General features: G+C 43.8%; 1 protein-coding gene across 1 annotated transcript in view; it reads right to left on the reverse strand.

The window, feature by feature from the left end:
- Positions 1-22,007, reverse strand: part of IFT27 (intraflagellar transport 27) — a 387,202-nt gene that overhangs the window by 324,419 nt on the left and 40,776 nt on the right. The window contains exon 2 of the mRNA XM_044066266.1: positions 20,622-20,701. Coding sequence (XP_043922201.1) covers positions 20,622-20,701 — 80 coding nt within the window. The remainder of the gene's footprint in view (positions 1-20,621; positions 20,702-22,007) is intronic.

The raw sequence follows: 22,007 nt of genomic DNA on the forward strand, positions 1-22,007 counted from the left end.
AAAACTGGCCCTATCTCTGGAGGCCAAGTCCAACTTGTAATGAGAGACAAAGGTATGAGGTGTGGCCCAAGTAGCTGCTGCACAAATAGTATCAATGGGTAGTCTATCCTGAAAGGCTGCAGAAGTGGATAGACTCCTGGTTGAGTGTGCTTTTGGTTTAGAAGATAGCTGCTTGCCTCTGAGAGAGTACACAAAGGAAATGGTGGAAGTCAACCATCTGGATAAGGTCACTTTAGAAACTGGAAGACCTATCCTGTTTTCTGCATAGGAGACAAACAATTGGTCCGATTTTCTGAATTGTTTAGTTCTATGTAAATAGTACCTGAGCTGACGATGGACATCCAAAAAATGAAGCTTCTGTTCAGCTCTGTCGGAATAGTTTGGGAAGAAGACTGGTAGATCTATAGATTGGTTAATATTGGTTTGAGACACAACTTTGGGGAGAAAGGAATGGTTCGTTCTTAATGATACTCTGTCCTTATGAAAAACCAAGTAAGGGGAACGAATGCAGAGAGCCTGAATTTCGGAAACTCTTCTTGCTGAAGTGACAGCCAGTAAGAATATAGTTTTCCAGGTCAATAACTTCAAAGAACATGAAGCAGACGGTTCGAAGGGAGGTAGTATCAAGGATGCCAACATTAAGTTTAGATCCCATTGCGGAGGAGGATGCTTTATAGGCGGCTTTAGGAGAAAAACTCCTCTCAGAAAGGCCTTGCATAATCTATGAGACATAATGTTATTGTCATGCAAGCCAACATGATACTTGGAAATAGCAGCCAGTTGTACTTTAACTGTAGATGACGAGGATCCTGAATGAAAAACCTCCACCAGGAAATCTAAAACAGAATGTACAGGAGCAGTAAAGGGATCAATATTCCTGGAATTTGCCCAAACAGAAAAAGGTCGCCACTTGCTAGCATAAACAGTCCTAGTGGACGACTTTAAGGAAGACACTAAGATGTCTCTGACGGAGTCAGAGATCATCGGAAGCCTGGCTAGGGAAGGAAGTGGAGCAACCAAGCAGTGAGGTTGAGAGAATGAATGGCCCGGTGCTGCTGACCCAACTGGTGGATCAAGAGATCCGGAACTGGGTCCAGATGCCAGGGCTGCACCAGAAGGTGACGATGCAGAGACGGAAACCAAATTTGTCGAGGCCAATAAGGGGCAATGAGAATCAACTTGGCTCTCAAAACGGTGGCTTTCTGAATGACTTGTGGAATCAAGGGAAAAGGAGGAAAAGCGTACAGAAGTCCCCGGGGCCAATCCTGGGTTAGAGAGTCTCTCAGGGGTTGGCCTGGAAGGGGAAAGAGGGTGAAATAATCAGGGCACTTGTTGTTTTGAGGAGTAGCAAAAAGATCGCAACAAGGAGTGCCCCACTGCAGAAAAATCTGATCCACTACAGATTGATTGAGAGACCACTCGTGAGGCATCAGAATGGATCTGCTCAGCCTGTCCACCAAGAGGTTGGAACTGCGGGGATGTGCATTGCTATCAGAAACCGATGAGAGGTGATTGCCCATTGCCAAAGTCTGAGAGCTTCTCGACACAATGGATAGGACCTGGTCCCGCCCTGCTTGTTGATGTACCAGACCACGGACATGTTGTCCGTTTGTACTGCAATAGTCCCCGTGGGAAGAAAGTCGTTGAGGGCCTGCAACGTTAAAAGCACCGCTCTCATCTCCAGGACATTTATGTGCAGATGGTATTCTATGGGTTGCCACGTCCCGTGGACCATCCTGCCCTGATAATGCCCCCCCCACCCGATCAGAGAGGCATCCGTAGTAACTGTGGCAACTGGAGGAGGGGAAACAAAGGGTCGGCCCTGATGAAGAAGAGGGGAAGATATCCACCAATTCAGATGAGTTCTGCACGACTGTGTGACTAAGATTTCGTGCCTCATCGGGAGACTGTGGTACGACCACTGCGTGAATAGCATCCACTGCAGAAGACGCATGTGGAAGCGAGCCAGTGGTAGAAGAACAATGGCCGCAGCCATAAGACCTAGAACCTTCAGTATAAATCTGGCTTTGACCTTGTTGCTCTGCAATAAAATCCGAACAAATTTTTGGATGTCCAGAATTCTTTGATCTGTTAGTCTGGCTAACATTTTGACGGTGTTTAATTCTGCGCCTATAAAGGTGATAGATTGGCAAGGCAGCAGAGAAGATTTTTCAAATTTACTGAAATTCCCAAACTCCTGCAAAGCTGTAGAGTGTAGTCTCTGGTCTGAAGAAGCTGACACCTGGTGGTGGCGGAGAGGAGCCAGTCGTCCAAATAAGGAAACACCTGGAATCCTTGACGTCTCAGATGAGCTGTGACCACTGCCATGCATTTGGTGAACACTCTGGGGCTGAAGTGAGGCCAAAGGGCAGGGCTCTGAATTGGTAATGACTGGTCCCTAGCGAAGCGGAGAAACCTTCTGGAGCGCCTGTGAATCTTTATGTGATAGTACGCGTCCTGAAGGTCTATAGAGCACATCCAGTTGTCCTTGCCCAGAAAGGGCAGAATGGACTGAAGCGTGACCATCCGGAATCTTGCCTTCTTGACAAATCTGTTTAGACTGCTCAGGTCTAATATTGGTCTCCAATCTCCCGTCCTTTTGGGGACCAAAAAGAATCTCGAGTAGACGCCGGATCCTACCTGGTCTGCCGGCACAGTCTGGACGGCTCTTTTTTCTAGGAGCTTTGAAACCTCCTGTTCTGCCAAATCCCTTTGACCGGGTGAGATGTCTGGAAGGGATTGTTGAGGTATGGGATACCTTTCGAAGGGGATTTTGTAACCCTCGGATATGATCGACTGTACCCACATATCTTGTGATAGGGATTGCCAGGCTACTGGGTACAGCGAAATCCTTCCCCCGACTGCCTCCAAGGGTGGACAGTCGGGCAACACCTCAGGGATGCTGAAAGGGCTTCTCAGGAAGAGACTCCCTGTTGCCCTGGTTCTGAGGACCCCCCCTGCCTCTAGGGCGTCTATTGTTGTTACCCCTCTGCCTCTGGGGTAAACTGACCACGTGTGTCCGTGTAGCTCCTTGGGCTTTATGGAACCACATCTTCCACCCCTTCTGACCCTTGGGATATGGTCTAGAAGGAGTGGAAAATGGACTCCAACGGCAGAAAGAGTTTTACCGTCCTGCTCACACCTGGTCAAGGTATCCTTCACCTGAGGTCCGAACAAAGCCGAACCATCAAAGGGGGTATTGGTGAAGGACGCCTTAAAGGGGTCCGCAAAATTACAAAGCCGCATCCAGGCTTGGCGTCTAAGAGCAACTCCTGTGCCTGCAGCCCTGCTCGCTCCATCGGCCGCATATGATATGAGCCGCATGGAGGAGTTGGATAGGGAATTTAGGATTGCTAGCTGTGAGGCAATCTTTTCTTGAGCCCCAGCAGCAGAAGGATCCTGGACCACTTCACCCAGTTCCTTGAGAATATCTCTTTGAAGCCTGGTGAAGTGACAAAGGTAGTTCAGCGAATGCATAGCAAAGGTCGCTGAAGAAAATATCCGCTTTCCATACCTGTCCATGGTCCTAGAATCCTTGTTAGGAGGATGGACAGGTACTGAAGGATCCGCCAGTTCCTTCTTAGTGGCCGCCGCCACCACCATAGCATCCACAGAGACGCCCTTGGAAAGAAACTGTTTGTCCGTAGGGGCCGTGATAAATTTGGATGGTCTCCTGGGGACAGGTTCCACAGAATCTGGAGCCGCCCACGCCTTCCGAGCCACTACCTGCATAAGTGGGTCGAAAGGCAGAGACACCCAGGAGGTGGAGGGTCGGGATCCAAAAGCCTCCAGGTATACCGACTCATCCTCGGAGGGATCAATGGATGGCCAATTCCCCCTCTGTTTGAGGAGCTCAAGGATGTCTGAAAAGGAGACATCCTCAGAGGGGGATCGTGGGGAACCCTCCGACTCATCTAAGTCGGTATCCGATGTAGTAGACTCGGGGGAGTCTGTGTGTTTCCTCTTACACGTCCTCTTCCGAGGGGGTTCACCTTCTGGATCAGGAGAAACTTCGGAAGAGGAGGAAATTCCCAATGGGGAAACCTGGGGCGATGGATCCCTGGGCCTGAGAGCAAGAGGCTGGCAAGAGGCGTCTACAGGCACTGAAGAGGGAGGAGCTAGAGGGATGGACCGTTGACCTGACTCAGAGGCCAGGACACTCCTCATCACCTCAAAGGCTCCCCTCCCCGGGAGGCCGGAATATCCCCGATCCGAGGATACAGGAATTCCTGGCTCCACTGAGAGGGAAGGCTCCGAGGCCGATGTCGGTGCCGAGCTTACCAAAGCCGAAGCCCCGAGAGGGAGAGCGGGGTCGGACAAGGGTCCGATGCCACTAGCCCCCTCGGAGCTGACAAGGGAAACCCGACGACCGGATCCCTCCAAGGAAGGCCTCAAGGAGGAGATCGGAGCCGAGGACGACGGTGCCAAAGGATGTATTGGCTCCGGCGCCGAAACAGTCGCTGCCCCGAGAAGCTCCGGCTCCGAACTCTGGTGTGGAGTCGGAGGAGGAAGTTCAAGGGGTGAGGCAATAGCCGAAGTCTGTTGAGACAGGCTATGGAGCATTTGGGCCAGTGCCTGCGACTTCAACAGCCTGCTTACCACCCTCTCTAAGTCGTGGTCAGACAGCCTGGAAGATCTCGAAGATCGGCTCCGATGGCTCCGCTCCGACAAAAGAGGAGACCCGGAGCAGTGGATACTCTGCAACGAAGGGGACCGAGATCTCTTTCGGGACGAAGTCATCGGAGCCGAAGTCCCCTGAATTCCAGATGGAGCCGAAGGTCTCTCGGCTCTAATGCTGGATAAGGTGTCGGCTCCAGCCGGAGCCGACAAGGCCACAGTAGACCGGGTGTCGGAACCAGTCGCTGCCGAACCCACTACTTTTGAAGCAGATAGATCGGTTCCAGCCGGAGCCGATCTCGGCTCCGACGGAGCCAGAGCCACTGGAGGAGGCTTGGATACTGAAGCCTGAGCCTTCGGTGGCTTAGAAGGTTTCCCAGACCCTGTTTTAGAGGGAGAACCTTTGGCTTAAGTAAGCCACGGAGGATTAGCTTATTCCTCCGTTCCTGCAGGACTCTCTGGCTAAAAGAGTGACACAAAGCACATTAGTCCTGCAGGTGCAAAGGCCCCAGGCAGTAAACACAAGAAGTGTGACCGTCTGTCAGAGACATTTTCTGACAGCACGAGTCACACTTCTTGAAGCCTGAGACCTTGCCTTCCTTAGACATTATCCTAGGAGGAAGTCACACACAAACCCCAACAAACACACACAATTAATCCCCTAACACACAACACACAGGTAGGGATTAACCAATGGGGTTTAGGCCTAACTAAACTTTTATACTAAAGGAAATAAAAAGTTTTGAAATATAAGGGAATAGGGTGGGCTGTAACACACTACAGACTATAAAAATGGAAAACAAGGGGGGAAATAAAACCCTAACTAAGCTTTTTCTCTTTTGACAAGAAAATTACTTACCTCAGCTGGCAAAGGAGACCTCTTTCGCTAAGCGGCAAACGAGATCTGAGGTAGTTCCGCCTTGCATCATGGGATATAGGGTTGCCTCGAGCTGGTAAAAGGAGTTCTCAAGCTAAAGCAAGTGCCGAGTCGGAGCCGAGGATCGGCTCTGAACCCATCCAGCAAGAATGAAGGCGAGATTGACAACTTAACATTGTAGGGTTTGTTCTCAGAGAGACCCTGTCTGGATAAAAAATGATAAAGGGTTCCACAGCCATGAGAGCCTGTAGCTCTGAAACTAGTCTTGCAGAAGTTAGTGCTAGGAGCAGAGCTGTTTTCCAGGATAAGAACTTTATATCCGCAGTAGCAGCTGGCTCAAAAGGAGGCAAGGTGAGTTTTTCCAAGACATAGTTGAGGTTCCATGCAGGTATTGGCATTCTCCTTTGAGGCCTTAAGTTTTTGGCTACTCTGAGGTACTGCCTTAATAAAGGATGAGAAAAGAGTGGTGGCTCTGTATTGTAATGAGCCGAAATGGCAGAGGCATGGATTTTAATTGATGAAAAAGATAGGCCTTTGTCCAGCATCTCAGTTAAGTATTGCAAAATCTGAGGAATATTTGGGATAGCTGTATCAGTTCCTTGAGCTTGGTTCCAAGCACAAAATCTCTTCCTTTTCCCAGCATAGGATTTTCTAGTACTAGGCCTTCTGGCTTCTAAAATGACATCCATCACAGCTTTACTGAGAGGTGTGGTTTGTATGGCTACATTATCCGCCATGCTGCCAGGTTTAGGGTCCTGAGTTGGCTGTGCAGAATCTGACTGTTTTGCTGGGACAGTAGATGAGGTATTTGAGGTAAGGACCAGGCTGGGCATTGGGACAAGTTCCTTAAGCTCGGATACCAGTACTGGCGTGGCCAGTCTGGGGCAATCAGAATCATTTTTGGTTTCTCCTGTCTGACCTGCAGGAGTACCTTGGGAAGGAGAGGCAGTGGAGGAAAGGCATATACTGATAGGATTGTCCAGTTGAAAGATAAGGCATCCACTTTCCAAGCTTGTCTGTGATAGGTCCTTGTGCAGAATCTTTTTAGTTGATTGTTGTGAGGGGAGGCAAATAGATCTATGTCCAGTTGTCCCCATTTTTTTATCATCATGCTGAAGACTTGTGGATCCAGGTGCCACTCGTGGGAATCCATGAGGTCTCTGCTTAGTTTCCTGGCAGGAACTGTGCCTGTAGATGGACTTGGTAAGTCAATGCTGTGTCCCATAAAACCACGGCTTGTCTGCAAAGGGGGTAAGAATGAGTGCCCCCCTGCTTGTTTATGTACCACATGACCGTGGTGTTGTCTGTCTTTATCAGTAGTTGTCCCGGATGAAGTAGGTCCTTGAAGGCTGTCAGGGCATTTTGAACAGCTAGCATCTCTTTTTGATTGATATGTAGATGCTTTTCGTTTGTGGACCAGGTGCCCTGAATGCCTCTTCCTGCCATGTGTGCCCCCCATCGTTAGGCTCTGCCTGGCTGGGGGTAATGTGAACGGCTGTCCCTTGTTTTGGTGACAAGCCTTTGCCCACCATCGGAACTCCTGTTGCAGGCAGGAAATGAGAGTAATCATTGTTTCCAGACTGTGGCAATGTTGTGTCCAGACACTTTTTAGGTACCATTGAATTTTCCTCAAATGCAGTCTTGCATATGGAATTAGTAAGATGCAGGATGCCATGAAGCCCAAAGCCTGCAGAATATTTCTTGCAGGTAACTGGGCCTTTGTTGCCATTTCCTTGAAATAGGTAATCAGTTGTCTTTGTTTGTCTGGAGTGAGATAAGCCATCTGGGCAGTTGTATTTAAGCTTGCACCCAGGATTATTATCTCTTGAGAGGGTACGAGTTTTGATTTCTTTTTGTTGACTGTGTACCCTAGGCTTGTTAAAAGTATTTTCACAAATGTCAGATGCTGAAGTAGAATGTCCTTGTTCTCTGCTTGTATGAGGCAGTTGTCCAAGTAAGGATACATTTGTATTCCTCTGTCTGCATTAAGCAATTACTGGTGCCAGACACTTTGTGATGACCCTGGGAGCAGTAGATAAGCCAAAGGGCAGTGCAGAGAATTGGTAATGCTTTGAGCCAGCCTTGAATCTGAGGCATCTTCTGCATGACTGTCTGATTGGGACATGCAGGTATGCCTCTTTTAGGTCTAACGTCACGAGCCAAGCCTTGCTGCCCAGCATGGGCAGAAGCTGCTGCAAGGTCAACATCTTGAATTTTGGTATATCCAGGAAAGTGTTTAGAATAGATAGGTCCAGTATTGGTCTCCATGCTTTGTCCTTTCTGGGTACCAAGAACAGTCTTGAGTAAAATCCTTGTCCCTGCTCTTGCTGTGGCACTAGTTGAATAGCCCTCATGTCCATGACAGCTGCGACTTGTTTTTGAGTCTCTGCCCATTGATTTTTTGGCAGGTCTGGCCAACCGTTTGCCCTTGGCAGGGTATGGAAGTGAAACTTGTAGCCTTGTAACACTATGTCTAGAACCCATTTGTCCTGGGTTATAATGTGCCAATTTTGAGAAAAAAGTGCTAGTTTTCCCCCTAAGGGTGCTGCCAGAAGATAAGTGCTTGGTGCAGGCGGGGGGAAGTCATTGGGACTGTTTCCTGTATGGTTGTGACTTGTCTTCTCCACCTTTGGAGGTAGAAGCACCCCATTGCTTAGACCTGTAGGAACCTTGCGGCTGTGATCTGCCTCTAGGGCTTCTGGATCTGCCTCTTTGAGGTCTGTCCGAGACTGGAAAGGACCAATTCTTTGTAGGCCAGTGTCTGCTAAATCTAGGTGGCTGTACCTGTAAGAAATCCTTGACCGTTCGCATAGATTTAGCTTTGTCCTCCATTTTCTTTAACACCTCTTTTGCCTGAACACCAAACAAGGTATCATGTTGTAATGGAGCGTCTAACAATTTTGCTTTAACATGATCAGGCAGGTTTTGTTCCTTTAACCAAGCATGCCTCCTAATGACAGAACCCGTAACAGCGGCCCTGCAGGAGGCCTCCAGAGAATCAAAACCACATTGCAAAGTATGCTTTCCAACTTGTTGAGCTGCATGCAATAAATCCTGCATTTCTTTGTTTTCTGCACAAATTTAGAATTTACCATTATTTTCTGTTTAAGCAGTGTCATGATATATTGCTGATATTTGAGCATATGAAACTGGCAATTTAAGGCCCTTATAGCTAAAGTAGCAGATGTGTAAATCTTTTTCCCCATCTATCCAGTGCCCTAAAATCCCTGTCAGAGGGGGTAGGGATTTTTGCAGTTGAAGCCTTGACCTCTTTGGGAACCTGTGAAATAGTTTCTGGGTCTGCAGTAGGGTTTTTGAAAAGAAAGTTATGAGAGTCAGGGACCCTGTAGTATCTGCCCAGCTTAACAGGAGCTGGAGGTCAGGAGTCAGGGGTCATACTAGACTCTGAAAACACATCATCTACAATGTCTAACACAGGTGGAATAGCTAGAGGCCTGTGTTGAGGTAGTAAAAGAAGTCTCTGAGCCTCTTCTTAGATTCTGAAAAATCTTGGCTCTCCCAGTGGAAGTGCTCCCTCATGATATGCAAGGTTTCCCCAAAAGAGTAGCCCTCAGGAGGAGAAGCTGAAGGAATTGATTCTTCAGCATCAGAATCCTCATAGGGTGGGAAGAGAATATTCCTGATCAGAAGAGGAGTCAGAAGAAATGGAAACCTGATCTGAAGATTCAGTCTGTCTCTTGCCTAGGCCTCTTATCAGGAGGGGAATGGGAACTCCTGATCAAGGTAATTAAGTCTTCGGCCATTTTGAGCATCTGTTTTTTGTGCATGGAGGCCTGTCCATGTGACTGGTAAACTTGTTTCTTTGCCCTTATAGGTGTTTTAGTCTTTGCCTTTGAAATCGGTTTAATATATAATTGTACACCCTCAGAAGCCGATGCCTTCTCAGCGGCTCCGGACCCATCTGAGGGAACAATCTCCGAGGGTCCAATACCTTGAGTTTCCAGCGGACTGGCCGACTCCACGTGGGAGTCAGTAGCGGCCTGCGACTCTAAAGTAGCGGGCATCAGGGGCTGCAAAAGCGCCTAACTGAGAACCGGCGACTTGCTTAGGAGAAGCGTCATCGTCAGTTTTGGACCTCGGTTGCCTGTCTTTTTCTTTGCGTTTTTTGTGAACTCCGGTAGTCGGATGGCTATCCGATTGACATTGTATAATTAAATCTTCGCACAAAATAGCTTAATGCAAAATCGTACCGACGCTTAATAGTGCGTTGGTTAAATCTAGCACAAAGAAGACAACCAGAAACATCGTGGTCAGGGCCTAGGCAAGGAATACAGTAAGACTGAAAGTCCTTATGAGGTATTTGCTTCCCACAAGAAATACAATTATTAACTTTTTCTGACATCGGTCTGGAGCAAGAAAAAAGTTTCCCCAACGGGGTACTTGGCTTTTAATGAAGACTTTGGATCTGAAACTCGAACACGAAAATCTCAGGAGTCTGCCAACCGGCACTTGCGAACTGCTTCTGCTTCGGGCACCACGCGGCAAGAAAGACTGGAGAAAATGGCGTCAGCTGCAACCGACGCAGGACCGAAGACTTTGGAATTCAGGCCAACTGAGGGCAACCTGCCAGCAGGATAACCCAAATGTAATGACTGCAAGAGTGAAACACAAAGAACATCCTCCAATCAGATGCCACGGCAAACTAGAACTGGGGTAATTCACAATGCATCATGGTAAAGGGGGCTTGGCCTTGAGCTACTGGAAGACCTTGAGCTTTGCATATGGCCGTATCTCGGCTCCGAACCCATAAGTCAAGAATGAATGGTGAGACTGAACAACTTCACATCGACAGTTTCCCAGATCCCTAACTACAGGATCACTTTTCAGGGGTGTGTTTTCAATGTGATAATTACAAGGGGTAGGCATGCTTGCCATAGGCTGTGATTATACACTTTTTGACATTTCATTTTAGTCAATGGTTTTGACATCAACAATTTGCTTGGGACAGGTCCTCTTGGATGATCTTGGTATGCTATGGTAGTCACCAGTTATGCAGTAATCTGTAAACCTGATCACTTATAACCCTTAATATTAGCTTTGACCTCCGAGAAGTTAATGCTAAAGAGGAGACTTTGCAGAAACTGTGCCCGTATGTTAATACTGCAAGGGTGGTGGTATAACTTTCTTATTACTAATCTCTCTTGAGTGTTAGTGACATATGTTACCATACATTGAACAGCTAGGGAAAGTAAACTGGTTGTGTTTACTAACCACTAAAACCAGTAGGCATTGAGAGTTGTGTAACTGTTAGGTAACATGCCAACAATCTGTTCTTCTGACATAAAATATCTTACCTGCATTTTGTGATTATTGTCAGCAAAAAATGTAAGGCTGTGAATTAAATTACAGTGCACACAGAAATTTTTCAAGCTGAGTCTAACACAACAGACAAACTTCATAGTAAAGTACCAGAGTGTTCATTTCCTAAAACAGAATAAAACACTGGTTGGCATGTTTAAATGTGTCTACAGTGACTACCAGTATAATATCAGTTATGCTCTTGCCAAGGAGCAGGTGTTTAACTTTGACATATGCAACAGTCAGCTTTGACATTTTTGTAGTGTTCTTTGGAACTGTAGACATGGTAACGTGTGACTACACAGAATGGCCATCATTTTTATATTATACATTTTATTTGTGCATTTATGCCAGCAGGATGCTTGCATTGATCTTAACAGAAATTAAAAAAAAATATGCTCAATTAGATAGCTGACCCAAGGAAGGAGTGTGTGCGTGTTTATTATAGTGTGCTCATTACTGTACTGCAGTGTGTGTGTGTGTGTGTGTGTGTGTGGGGGGGGGGGGGGGGCAGTACAGGGAAATTGTGAGTAGCTGTGATGACTGAATGTGCAGGACTACTTAATGAGATTTTGTGCATGTCTGCTGAATAACAACTGCCTGATGCTGGTATGGCTGGGAAATCAAAGATGCAGGGAGTGCTGCCACAGAAAGTGTGCATGTCTGTCTGTGTTTGTGTAGTATTCACTATCTGATGGGAAGGTGCATTAGAGCAAGAAAATCACTGCTGTTCTCAGCCTGACCCATCAGGTAACCAGTGAGTGAGTGAGTGAGTGAGTGAATGAATGAATGAATGAATGAATGAATGAATGAATGAATGAATGAGAGAGAGAAAGAGAGAGAGAGAGTGTGTGTGAGAGTGAGTGAGTGACAGAGTGAACGTTTGTGTGACAGAGAGAGAGTGTGTATGTATGTGTATGTGTGTGAGAGAGAGAGAGTGTGAGACAGTGAGCGTGTGTCAGACAGAGAGAGAATGTGAGAGAGAAAGAGAGAGAGTGTGTGTGTGTGTGTGTGTGTGTGTGTGTGTGTGTGTGTGTGTGTGTGTGTGTGTGAGAGAGAGAGAGAGAGTGTGTGAGAGAGAGTGTGTGTGTGTGTGTGTGTGTGTGTGTGTGTGAGAGAGAGAGAGAGAGAGAGTGTGTGTGTGTGTGTGTGTGTGTGTATGAGAGAGAGTGTGAGAGTGAGAGACCGAGTGTGTGTTTGTGTGAGAAAGTGTGAGAGAGTGTGTGACAATGTGTGTATGTGAGAGAGAGAGAGATGGAGAGATACAGTGTGTGTGAGAGAGAGAGAGAGAGTGTGTGTGTGTAACAGTGTTAGACTGTGTGTGTGTGTGTGTGTGTGTGTGTGTGTGTGTGTGTGTGTGTGTGTGTGTGTGTGTGTGTGTGTGTGTGAGGGAGATATTGAGTGGGAGAGACAGAGAGAGATTGAGTGACAGAGACAGTGAGAGAGAGATTGTGTGAGAGAGAGATTGAGGAGAGAGATACAGAGAGAATGACTGAGTGAGAGAGTGAGCATGTGAGTGAGAGAGAGCAAGCGTGAGACTGTGTGTATCCTTTTAGTAAGGTATCTCTATGGGCATTCCAGATAGTGCATGTGTCTGCTCAGATGCATGCCAAAGGTGTCATCATACTCAATGATTAGCCTAATGACAACTGAACAAAGGGGGGGGGGTCAATGAAATCTCTAAATCTTGAGGAAATCCCTTTGTTTATAAGCTACATAATATAGGACTTTCTTACAACAGTGGACAAGTGTCAGTGAAAGGTTGGAAACTTATGTGGACAGTGACCTAAGTCCCGAACAACTGTCAACTCTTAGTGGTGTATTATCAATGTATTAGTTCCCCAGGATATAGGGCTTACCGAAGGATACAATAACACATTTTGGGGCATTTAGTTTCAGTCCATGATATTTGTTTGGGACAAAGCTTCCGGCAAGATAGCCAGGACATTTGAAGATTTAATAACTTCTAGCTTGCAAACTTATCAGCCAGACATCTTTAGTATTGCCTTTTATTTCAGAGAAGAGGTCCCAGCAGTGAACCCTGGGTGACTTCACTATGGAGAAAGCTTCCCCTATTTTGATCTATGCAGGAAGTTTCCCCTATTTTGATCTACTGTGTCCTATCTGTGAGCCAGCTGGCAACCCAGCAGTTGACATAGGGGTTTATTCACATTTTACTTAGCTCTTCTTCTATGCGTAACTGGTGGGTTGTGTAAAAGGCTTTGGCCAGCTCGATGTATGCAGTGTTTATCATTTTACCTTCAACTGTTTTGGTGACTTTTTTTAAAAAGTCCACAGATTGAGAAAGCATGATTTACATGGCTTTGATGAATAAAACTGAGACAAGTCCATTGTTTGGAGGTTCCCTATGTGCTTATTGATTAGTTCCATGATAAATCTTTCCAAGACTTTGCAAACAGGGCAAGTCAGACTTATTGGTCTGTAACGGCCAGAGTCTATCACAGGAGAATGATTGTTACACCTGTTCTACATTTACTTGTTTAAAAAAAAAAAAACCTCTATGGAGGCTGTGACTGAACATTGTTTTTTTTTTTTTTTTGGTGGGGGGGGGGACTAAATTTATTTTATGCTATTTAAGATGCATCCAGAGATATTGTCAGGAATCATTAATGCATTAGTTGAAATGTATCTGACCTGACTCCTGCAGCAGCTGGAAAGGCCCCAAAAGTTCCTCACCAAAAGGATAAAGGGTCTCAAAAATATGTCTTATGCTGCCCGACTGAAAGAACTCCAGCTCTATTCAGTCTCATACCGCTTGCTCAGAGGTGACCTGTGCCTGACATATAAGGCCATGTCAAACCCAGATTTGATGAATATGCTTCACCTCAAAAAATCTAGATCCCTCAGAATCACAAGGGCGGGAGACTTAAACCTTGACACGGTTATTAACAGAACGTGCTGGGGGGACAGATTCATCACCCAGAGACTCCCTATGCTGTGGAACAAAATCCCGGTACATGTGAGGCAGAGCACCTCGCTGGCCTTGTTCAAGAGGAATCTTGACCAATGGATGGGAGATCGCAGATATACCCTAGGGATTACTTCAGTGTCACTGCTTGACAGAGGCACAGCAAAATAATAGGCATAGTTTTATTCAAACTAAAGGGGTAAATAACTATGGGCTAGGCTTATAAATGCCCTTAGGCAGATAGCCTAGTATGAACCTATGAAACCTATGAAAGCACTTTTATGAGTTGGTCTTGTGTGACAGCTGGAGGCATGTCAGTTTTAGGTGTATCTTGTAGGACAGATGGATGGGAGAGAGGGGTCAAATTTGAACTGAATTTATTTGCCAGTACATTTACTATGCCTTCTGCCTCTAGATAAAATTCTTCACTATCAGCTCAGCACATTATTGCATTGTGCTTGTGAGATAATTAACATAACTAAAAAAGGCCTGGTTGTCTTTAGTTTGGTGGCTGTTTTGCCCTTAAACTTAGCTTTAACTCCAGAGTGTTTTTTTTTTCTTGTTTATTTTAATGACGAGGGTTCTATCATTCTGGGAATTACTCTTCTTACTGTTGTTTGTAATTATCTACCTTTTATTGAAAAGTTTGCTGATATTATGGTTACACCACAGCAGGGGATGTTTTTTCTGCGGTTTGCTCTACACTTGTTTCTACAGAGTACAGCTGCATCTATGCAGCAATTTACATGCTAGTATAGTGTAGTGGTGTACATTTCTATGTATTTAGCAGAGTTAAATGGGTTTGGCTGGGATTTGAAGCTTGCCAGTTATCACTTGGGAGTAGATAGTTTGTCTTGGAGAAATGTCTAAATGTACCTTGGGTGGAAAGGGTCTCTGGTTTCAACTTTATTTGAACAGAGACAGCTTCATGGTCAAACCGAACAAGTGACAAAGATGCACCAGTGATGGTACAAGATATCTCAATATAAGTTAGAGAATATTGAAGATGTTCCTGCTAGTGCACTCTCTAAAATCCAGGCATCTGTTATTGTGCACTACTGGTGGGTAGGTTCCCCAATCTATAGCTGGATAGTTTAGATGACTGTGAAAATGGCACTAGGTTTAATACTGAGTAATTCTGGGCTGAGCTTGTAACTGGTCATCGTTTGATCAGTGTTCTATCCTGGCAGACAAATTTAAATAAATTCCAGTTCCTGTAGATAGGTGCTGTTGCTTTCTTGTGTCATAGAGGGAGTTCTATAGCTAATATACAGGTTTCTGATTCAGCCTTGATGCAATTCTTTTTTGGAGGAGAACTGAGACACCTCCACCTTTTTAACATCTTGCACAGTAGCTGGTCTAAACATGGGGAAGGCGTTATAGCCTTGCACAACCGGAGTGCACTCTGCTGTTTTAAAACATGTTTCATTCTCTACACAAACATCTGTGTCTTCCAGGGTGAAGAGGGCTTTCAGGGAATGGAGTTTCTTATTAAAGCTGCAAGCTTTACCAACAATGCCTTCATATTTTTTTTTTGTTTGTATCGTTATGTTGGCAGGCTTATCAGGATGACATTGTCGAAAAAATGTTCTGTGGGAGTAGGCAATATCTTTGCCGATAACTGAAATCCTGGAGCAGCCAGGAGCAGGCCATCACTGATGAAGCAGCATGGCCTGTTGATCATATCTTCCCATGCTGACAAATACTGGACCACTTCTGAATGGCAAAAACTAAGCCAATTATTGAATTCAATTATCTTTGGAGAAGATAGAATGCTGCTCAGTGCTAGGCTCATACCTGCCTGGGGCATATAGTCCAACCGCCCCATTATGTCTCATTCTTCATATAGTCTAGGGAAGTAGATCTCAAGTCACTGACACCCACATGTACTATAACAGAGAGAACTGGTACGTCTTGTTCAAGGACTTGAGTGTGTGTGCGTGATCTGATGGATCTTAGCACCAGACAAGCAGCTAATCATCACTCTTACCTTGCTCAGCCTGATAAGGGGTACATCTGTATGCCTTACAATGGAGTCACCTCAAACTAGAATGACTGATTGGATAAATGCTTGTCTCACAGGCTCAACCATCTATGACATTGGGACTCCTTGTGCTAGATGAGGTGGTAAGCTTACCTTGTTGAGTGTGCATTATGCCTGCATTGCATTTTTGAGGTCTTTGTGGTTTAGGCAAGTTAATCTTTAGAACCTTCAACATATGAAAGATTGTGTGTACCGTGACTGCCTTGGTAGTGTGTGGTGTACTGCTGACAAATTTGTGGCGTCCAAGTTTACCGTGTGTGAGATTTTTGCCTCCAAGGACATTAAATATGCACATCTTTCACATAGTGTGTTATGCTGTTTGAGTAACAGACGATCATCAAACAGTATGAGAATTGTTTCACCGTCTCAAGATACCCATCTCAATCAGGCTAGCTACAGAAGTTGTGGGGAAGTGCTGGTCCATGGTTTCAACAAAAATGGCTCAAGGGGGACAGGGATGAGTACAAATGCTTAGAGTTTGGTTTGCTTAAGATACTGCTTGGGATGAGTTGCTACTAAGGTGTGGGGAAATGCCTAGTTATTTGGTCAGAGGTCAATGTGTGTTGATTTGAGATTGGTGTGGGCTATTTGTGCCTCAGACCTGGATTTCTAAAGTTTGTATAGATTTTGCAGGTCTCTTACAGGGAAAAAAAGTTCTTGCTCATACAACCCACTATATAGGGAGTCCAATGGTGGCAGTTTGCTGAATGGAGCTCAGATGTTTTTCTTTTTTCCTCTTCCACTCTTGAAGAAAAGCTTGTTTCTTACATTCCATGACTTTCCATGCTTTGCAGACTACTGAATAAAGAGGCCACAGCTCTGTGCAGGTTATAGCAGATGAGCTAGAGAGGGATCCAATAAAATAAAGCCAATAGCAGAACTCTCTGACTTGAGAACCTGTAGCAAATTGCAGTTCTCTTAGTCCTATGTACCAAGGCAGGTTAGAATTTCAGAACCTTTAGCTTTTACAGTGGGGGCAGGGAAAAGCTGTAATTAGTGTGCAAACAGTAGGGAGCAGCATGGAAGGCAATACTAGATGTATCACTGGAGGCTGGGAGGGCCAAGGAGGGTAAAAAGAATAGCAAATTTAACTAACAGAAAGGCACTGGAATACAACTTTAAGATGGCAAATGATAAGCAGAATGTAAGCTGTAAAGCTGGAATGTCAACAGCAGTACAAGTGCAGAAGCTCACACCCTGCAGCAAAAATTACAATATTGACATGAAAATACAATTTAAGGCACAACAGCAGTGCAATATTCAAGAAGAATTGAAATAAAAGCCTTTTTCATTCTCCCCCTTTTGATGAAAAACTTGGTTCTCACAGTTCAGGGCTTATTTAAGACAAGGTAGAATACTTTACTGTGGCCATTTTTTTAATCATAGTCAAACATGGCAGGTGTACAAAGTCAAAGTGGCTGTAACTGGAGTATGAACACTGGTGGACTATAATGACACCAGTTTGAATGGTCTTTTTAGTTGAAATGTTCTGAAATTACTACTTTTGTTATTATTTAATAAATACTTCTTGCTGGAAAATGTAAAACGCTACTCAAATTTAAAGCAAACTGTCCTAGATTATGCTTTAAACAACTAATATAATACAAAACAATCAGGAAGGTGAATCCAAAAGAACTTGAGAGTTCACTCGTGGTCAAAAAAGAAAGAAAGGTCCATGGGGTAACATGATTTGAAAAACACCTAAGGCTCAAAGTACGCTTAGTCTGCCACTATTTCTGATGTCTCTGGACTTAGTATAGTGTAATAATGTCTTTCAGAACATTGTAAATGATAAGCTTTGGCATCATTCTCCATTATTCAACAAGAAAAGCAAGTCACACACATCCTGCATCCAGATGTTTAGGATTTTTAGTTCTTTTTATCTTTACTTTTGATCACCCAAAAAGCACTTACTAATAAATATATGCACTAGATGTTCCCACACATATTGCCTGGATTAGGATTGTTTATTTAATTTATTTATTTACTATTTGATAACCACCTAAATGGGCGTGCCTTAGTTGAAGGTTGGACATTGGGCTGGCACCTCGGCGTTCGTGAAAATCTACTGCCAATCATTAGGGGACCAGAGTTCCGCTGTGACAACCCTTAACCGGGAAAAGCCGAAAGACAACAACTATTTGATAACCACCTAGATGGGTTGGTACAATGATCTTTTCATTAACAACCCGGGCACACTGATTATTACATTTATGTATTTGTTTGCCAAACAAAAACAATATGTGCAATGTAAAGTTATATACACCAATAATAACCAAAGCACTTACAGCATTTAAGAAACTGCAATGAAATAGAAGTGTGGTTGAATGGTTGACTATACTTGGAGTGAGTTAAACCTTTGTGTGGAATACAAAAGTTACCCAAACAAAAGGACAGAATTTCTTCCAAAAAGACACCCTGCATGTAGAAAAAGTTGTTTATTTCCATCCTAAACATAAAAGGCTGAGCTTTTACTGAAACCGGTCTTTATGCACTATTCTGTAGTGGTTTGTATGGATTTACATTTGCTTGGCTGGAAATAACTTTTTTTCTATATTTAGGATGTTTCTGGAAGAAGTGCTGTTATTTGTTGGTGAACTTCTGGTTGGAACCTGCATGCTCCTTCTGACTTGGAGAACTGGGCATAGTTTGTTTTTGGGTACAAACGTTAACCATTATTCCAAAAGCACTTGGATTCAGACTCTTTATGAAGGTGTACAGACAGAATATGCTTCAAATCAACAACAGAATTCTTGGACTTTACATCAGAAAGAAGCTTATTCCATATTACAGATTCTAGTCTAGAAGATGCACACTCACCAATAATGTTTTTAAAGGGAGGCCTAAGGTGTTTCTCCAGCTATGCCTTAAAAGAGTATTATACTTATTCTCTTTTCAAAGATGAACAATATCCCTCATTCTGTATTTTGTAGTGCCAAGTCCCCAATAAATAGATTGCTCTTGCTGTAACAGGATGCCAATTTAAGTTGTTTAAGACACTGCAGTGGAGTGACTGGGAATCAGTTAAGTATAGCGAAACAGCAGATTTTATTTTCCACTCTCTGTAATCTCTGAATGTTACAGACAGAGTTATGGGAAAGGAACGGAAGGCCATATTCCAGTTTGGTGAGAAGAATGTTTTTGAATAGGGCAAATCAGGCCACCGAGAAAGAAGGTGGGTGCTCTTATAAGAGTTTTAGTTGTGATGGGACTTTGTTTGTGATGTTATCAGTATCAGATAATGAAAAGTGTTGGATCCATCGTCAGGCCACAGTACTTCTATTCTGTTAACTTGTGGAATAACATTATTACAAGTGTCTTTGATAATGAAATTGGGTAGATTAGCTAGTTTGTATCTGGAGGCAAATAACTCGACTTTTTATGGATGATGAAGAGAGTATCAGATTTAGCCCAAAGACACAACTCGGAGAGGAATGGTGCTGCTGGATTTATAAGATTAGGGAAGCACTTAAAGGCTTGAAGAAGAATGCCATCTGGCTAGAGAACAGTGACTCCTGTATTGAGTATGCTGACAAAGAATTATTTGTTGGGTGTGGACTTGTAAGGTTCTATTTTTGAGATAATGTATTAAGTGGTTCCAAAGTTATATTTTCTGAGTTTACAAACGAGACTGTTAATTTATTGTTTCAAATGTTCTTGCCATATCTATTAAGAGGTCAACAGTGATGAGCCAGTCACTGATATTACTGTACATGGTGGCAGTTGCAGTGAAAAAAGCTGTTAATATACTGAAAGCATTTCCGAAGCCATGGTACTGATCTGTCAGTAGGCTGTGGCTATTAAAGTGCTTGAAAATTTGTCTAAATATGATTGTTTCAAATACTGTAGCATGAGGACAGAGAATGAAATGGGTTGGAAGTCCTTGACTGATTTAGGCAAGGGATAAATGCAGGAATGCTTTTTTTTTTTTTTTAACAAGAAAAATCTATTAAATTATCACTTATGACATATGCAATCATACATTTACATAAATGAAAACAACCCATATTGACCTAATCTTAGTTGCAAGCATTTTACATCACAGACCCTATTGACATAATTTTAGTTGCAAACATTTTACATCACTTGTAATCTATCCAATCACTGTCAGTTAAACATTATATAACTCAATGAAATCCTGCCTTCTTTTAAATCTCACTTCTCCCCTGTATGCATTGTTCCCACAATTCACATTTTTGAAGGCTTGAGATACTAGTCCGGAATTCAGGGCAAGATTGAACATAAAGGGGAGTGGCTATGCAATTTTGCCAGCAGCTCTTCTTCAAAAAGAAAGTAGGGTTAAGAGTACTAAATATTAAGTAATATTTTAATGGTAAATGCATAGCTGTCCACTGTTTGGGGTATCAAAACAAACAGAACCTTAGATCACAGCACTTGCATCTTTTTGATGCAACATTACAACAGGGTGATCCCTAAAATATTATCAGTCTCCCACTGGATGAATGATCCTGACTGCTTGTCCCCCTGCAAAAGTGTCTTTTTCACTGAAAGTGACATTTTGTGATTTTTATTCCTGCAAAAGACATTTGCACTAACTACATATGGTAGCATGACATAATTCAAAAACTTGTATATTCAGCACTAGTGGTATGTAATACAGCTTATGCTTCTGACAGCAAGTATCTCAATATTCAGTGTACGGCGAAGCTCAAGGATGAATTTATTACTTAGATGAACAATAAAAAAAAGTTCCATAAGAAAATCACCTGGAAAGGGAATTTTCCTAAGGGGTATTGTGAGCTGGTGTGATTAGTGTCTACTGCTAAGCATGTTATCACAAGCAAAAGCTCAAACACAGACAAAGAAGTACATACCATAGTGTAGTTCTTCAGAAAATGAGCCCCATCGCTATGGAAGATTTCAGCTAAAGCACTTTTCCCTACAGTTGCATCTCCTTAAAAAAGAAAGACAAAACAGACAGACTAAGACATTGATTTCAATCTTAAATGGGACTGCAGTGCATTTATCACAGTCAAATGAACTGTATATAAAGCAAACCATGTGCTCATAAGCACACCAGTTTCCTTTCAGAGGTTAGAGCTGCATGTCAGAAGTAAGCTGTCATTTGTGAGAGGGCAGGCCCTACCTAACCAGAGCCCTCCCTCTGGCAGCTACTGGTTTCTCTAGTACTGCTGCCTAGGAAGGGTCCCATGTGTGGTCCTGCGCACACACATGGCACAACCTTCCAGCTTATAGTGTGAGCCACCCAATGGAATAACTGCTGTATATAATCCCTCAACATTGTAATAGGGGTCAGTGGTAGAGTTAGTCACACTACTTCCCTCCCACTACAAAAGCTGACCAACTCCCACCCTTCCACACCTCAGTCCTTTCTACCTCCACGCCACTAATCAAACCTGGGTCATTTGGGTTCCAGTTGAGATTTTATCCCTCTGCACCCACAGGCCATGGCTCTGTGCCATTCCTTTTAACAGTAATTATACCTTTCTAATCATACACTTGGTGAAATATTTAATAGTCAAATATGAAAAGAAGTGTACAGATAAGCATTTTACTTTATTCAAATGCATGAACCAAAAGTACTTAAGCAATAACAGATGACGTGGTGTGGTATACGGTTGGTGTGGTTTAATCACGAGGGTGAAGCCAGAGTGATTAAATAAAGGCAACCGTGGGTAAATTTCAATATACCACAACCATGGAGTCAGTTACTGCTATTATACAATGACATTATTTAAGAAAAAAAAAACTTAATTTTCTTAAATAATGTCTTTGTATAACGGCGCATTACTGTTTTTCCGCTGGTTGTAGTACACTGCTTCCTTGTTTTGATGTACTGAGCATGCGTATGGGACTTGCGTCCCATGCATACCCAGTACATCAATGCTTTGAAATAGAAGCAATGGAGAAAAGAAAGTCTCTGTTGTTCTGTTTTTTTTTTTTTTTTTTTATTTGTTAAAAAAAAAATGATTTGTGCACTTCATACCAACGGAAAAAAGTCCAGGCAACCGGACCTTTTTCCATTAGTATATTGTGGGATTTGCAACGGGCACGCTGGCCAATCAGCGTGCACATTTTGTAATATTAATGGGGGGGGGGTCATTGAATAATAGACATTTGCTAACAAGACATGCAAGTATCCAGTGGAGTGGATACTACTGTTCATCAGAAGATAGCACACTGACTACAGTGAGATGTTCTGAAACATCCGTGAACTTCCTCCTTCGCAGTATACCTGC

The sequence above is a fragment of the Protopterus annectens genome, chromosome 1.part0 (genome assembly GCF_019279795.1).
Source record: "Protopterus annectens isolate FY-2018-M chromosome 1.part0, PAN1.0, whole genome shotgun sequence".
NCBI lineage: Eukaryota > Metazoa > Chordata > Ceratodontiformes > Protopteridae > Protopterus > Protopterus annectens.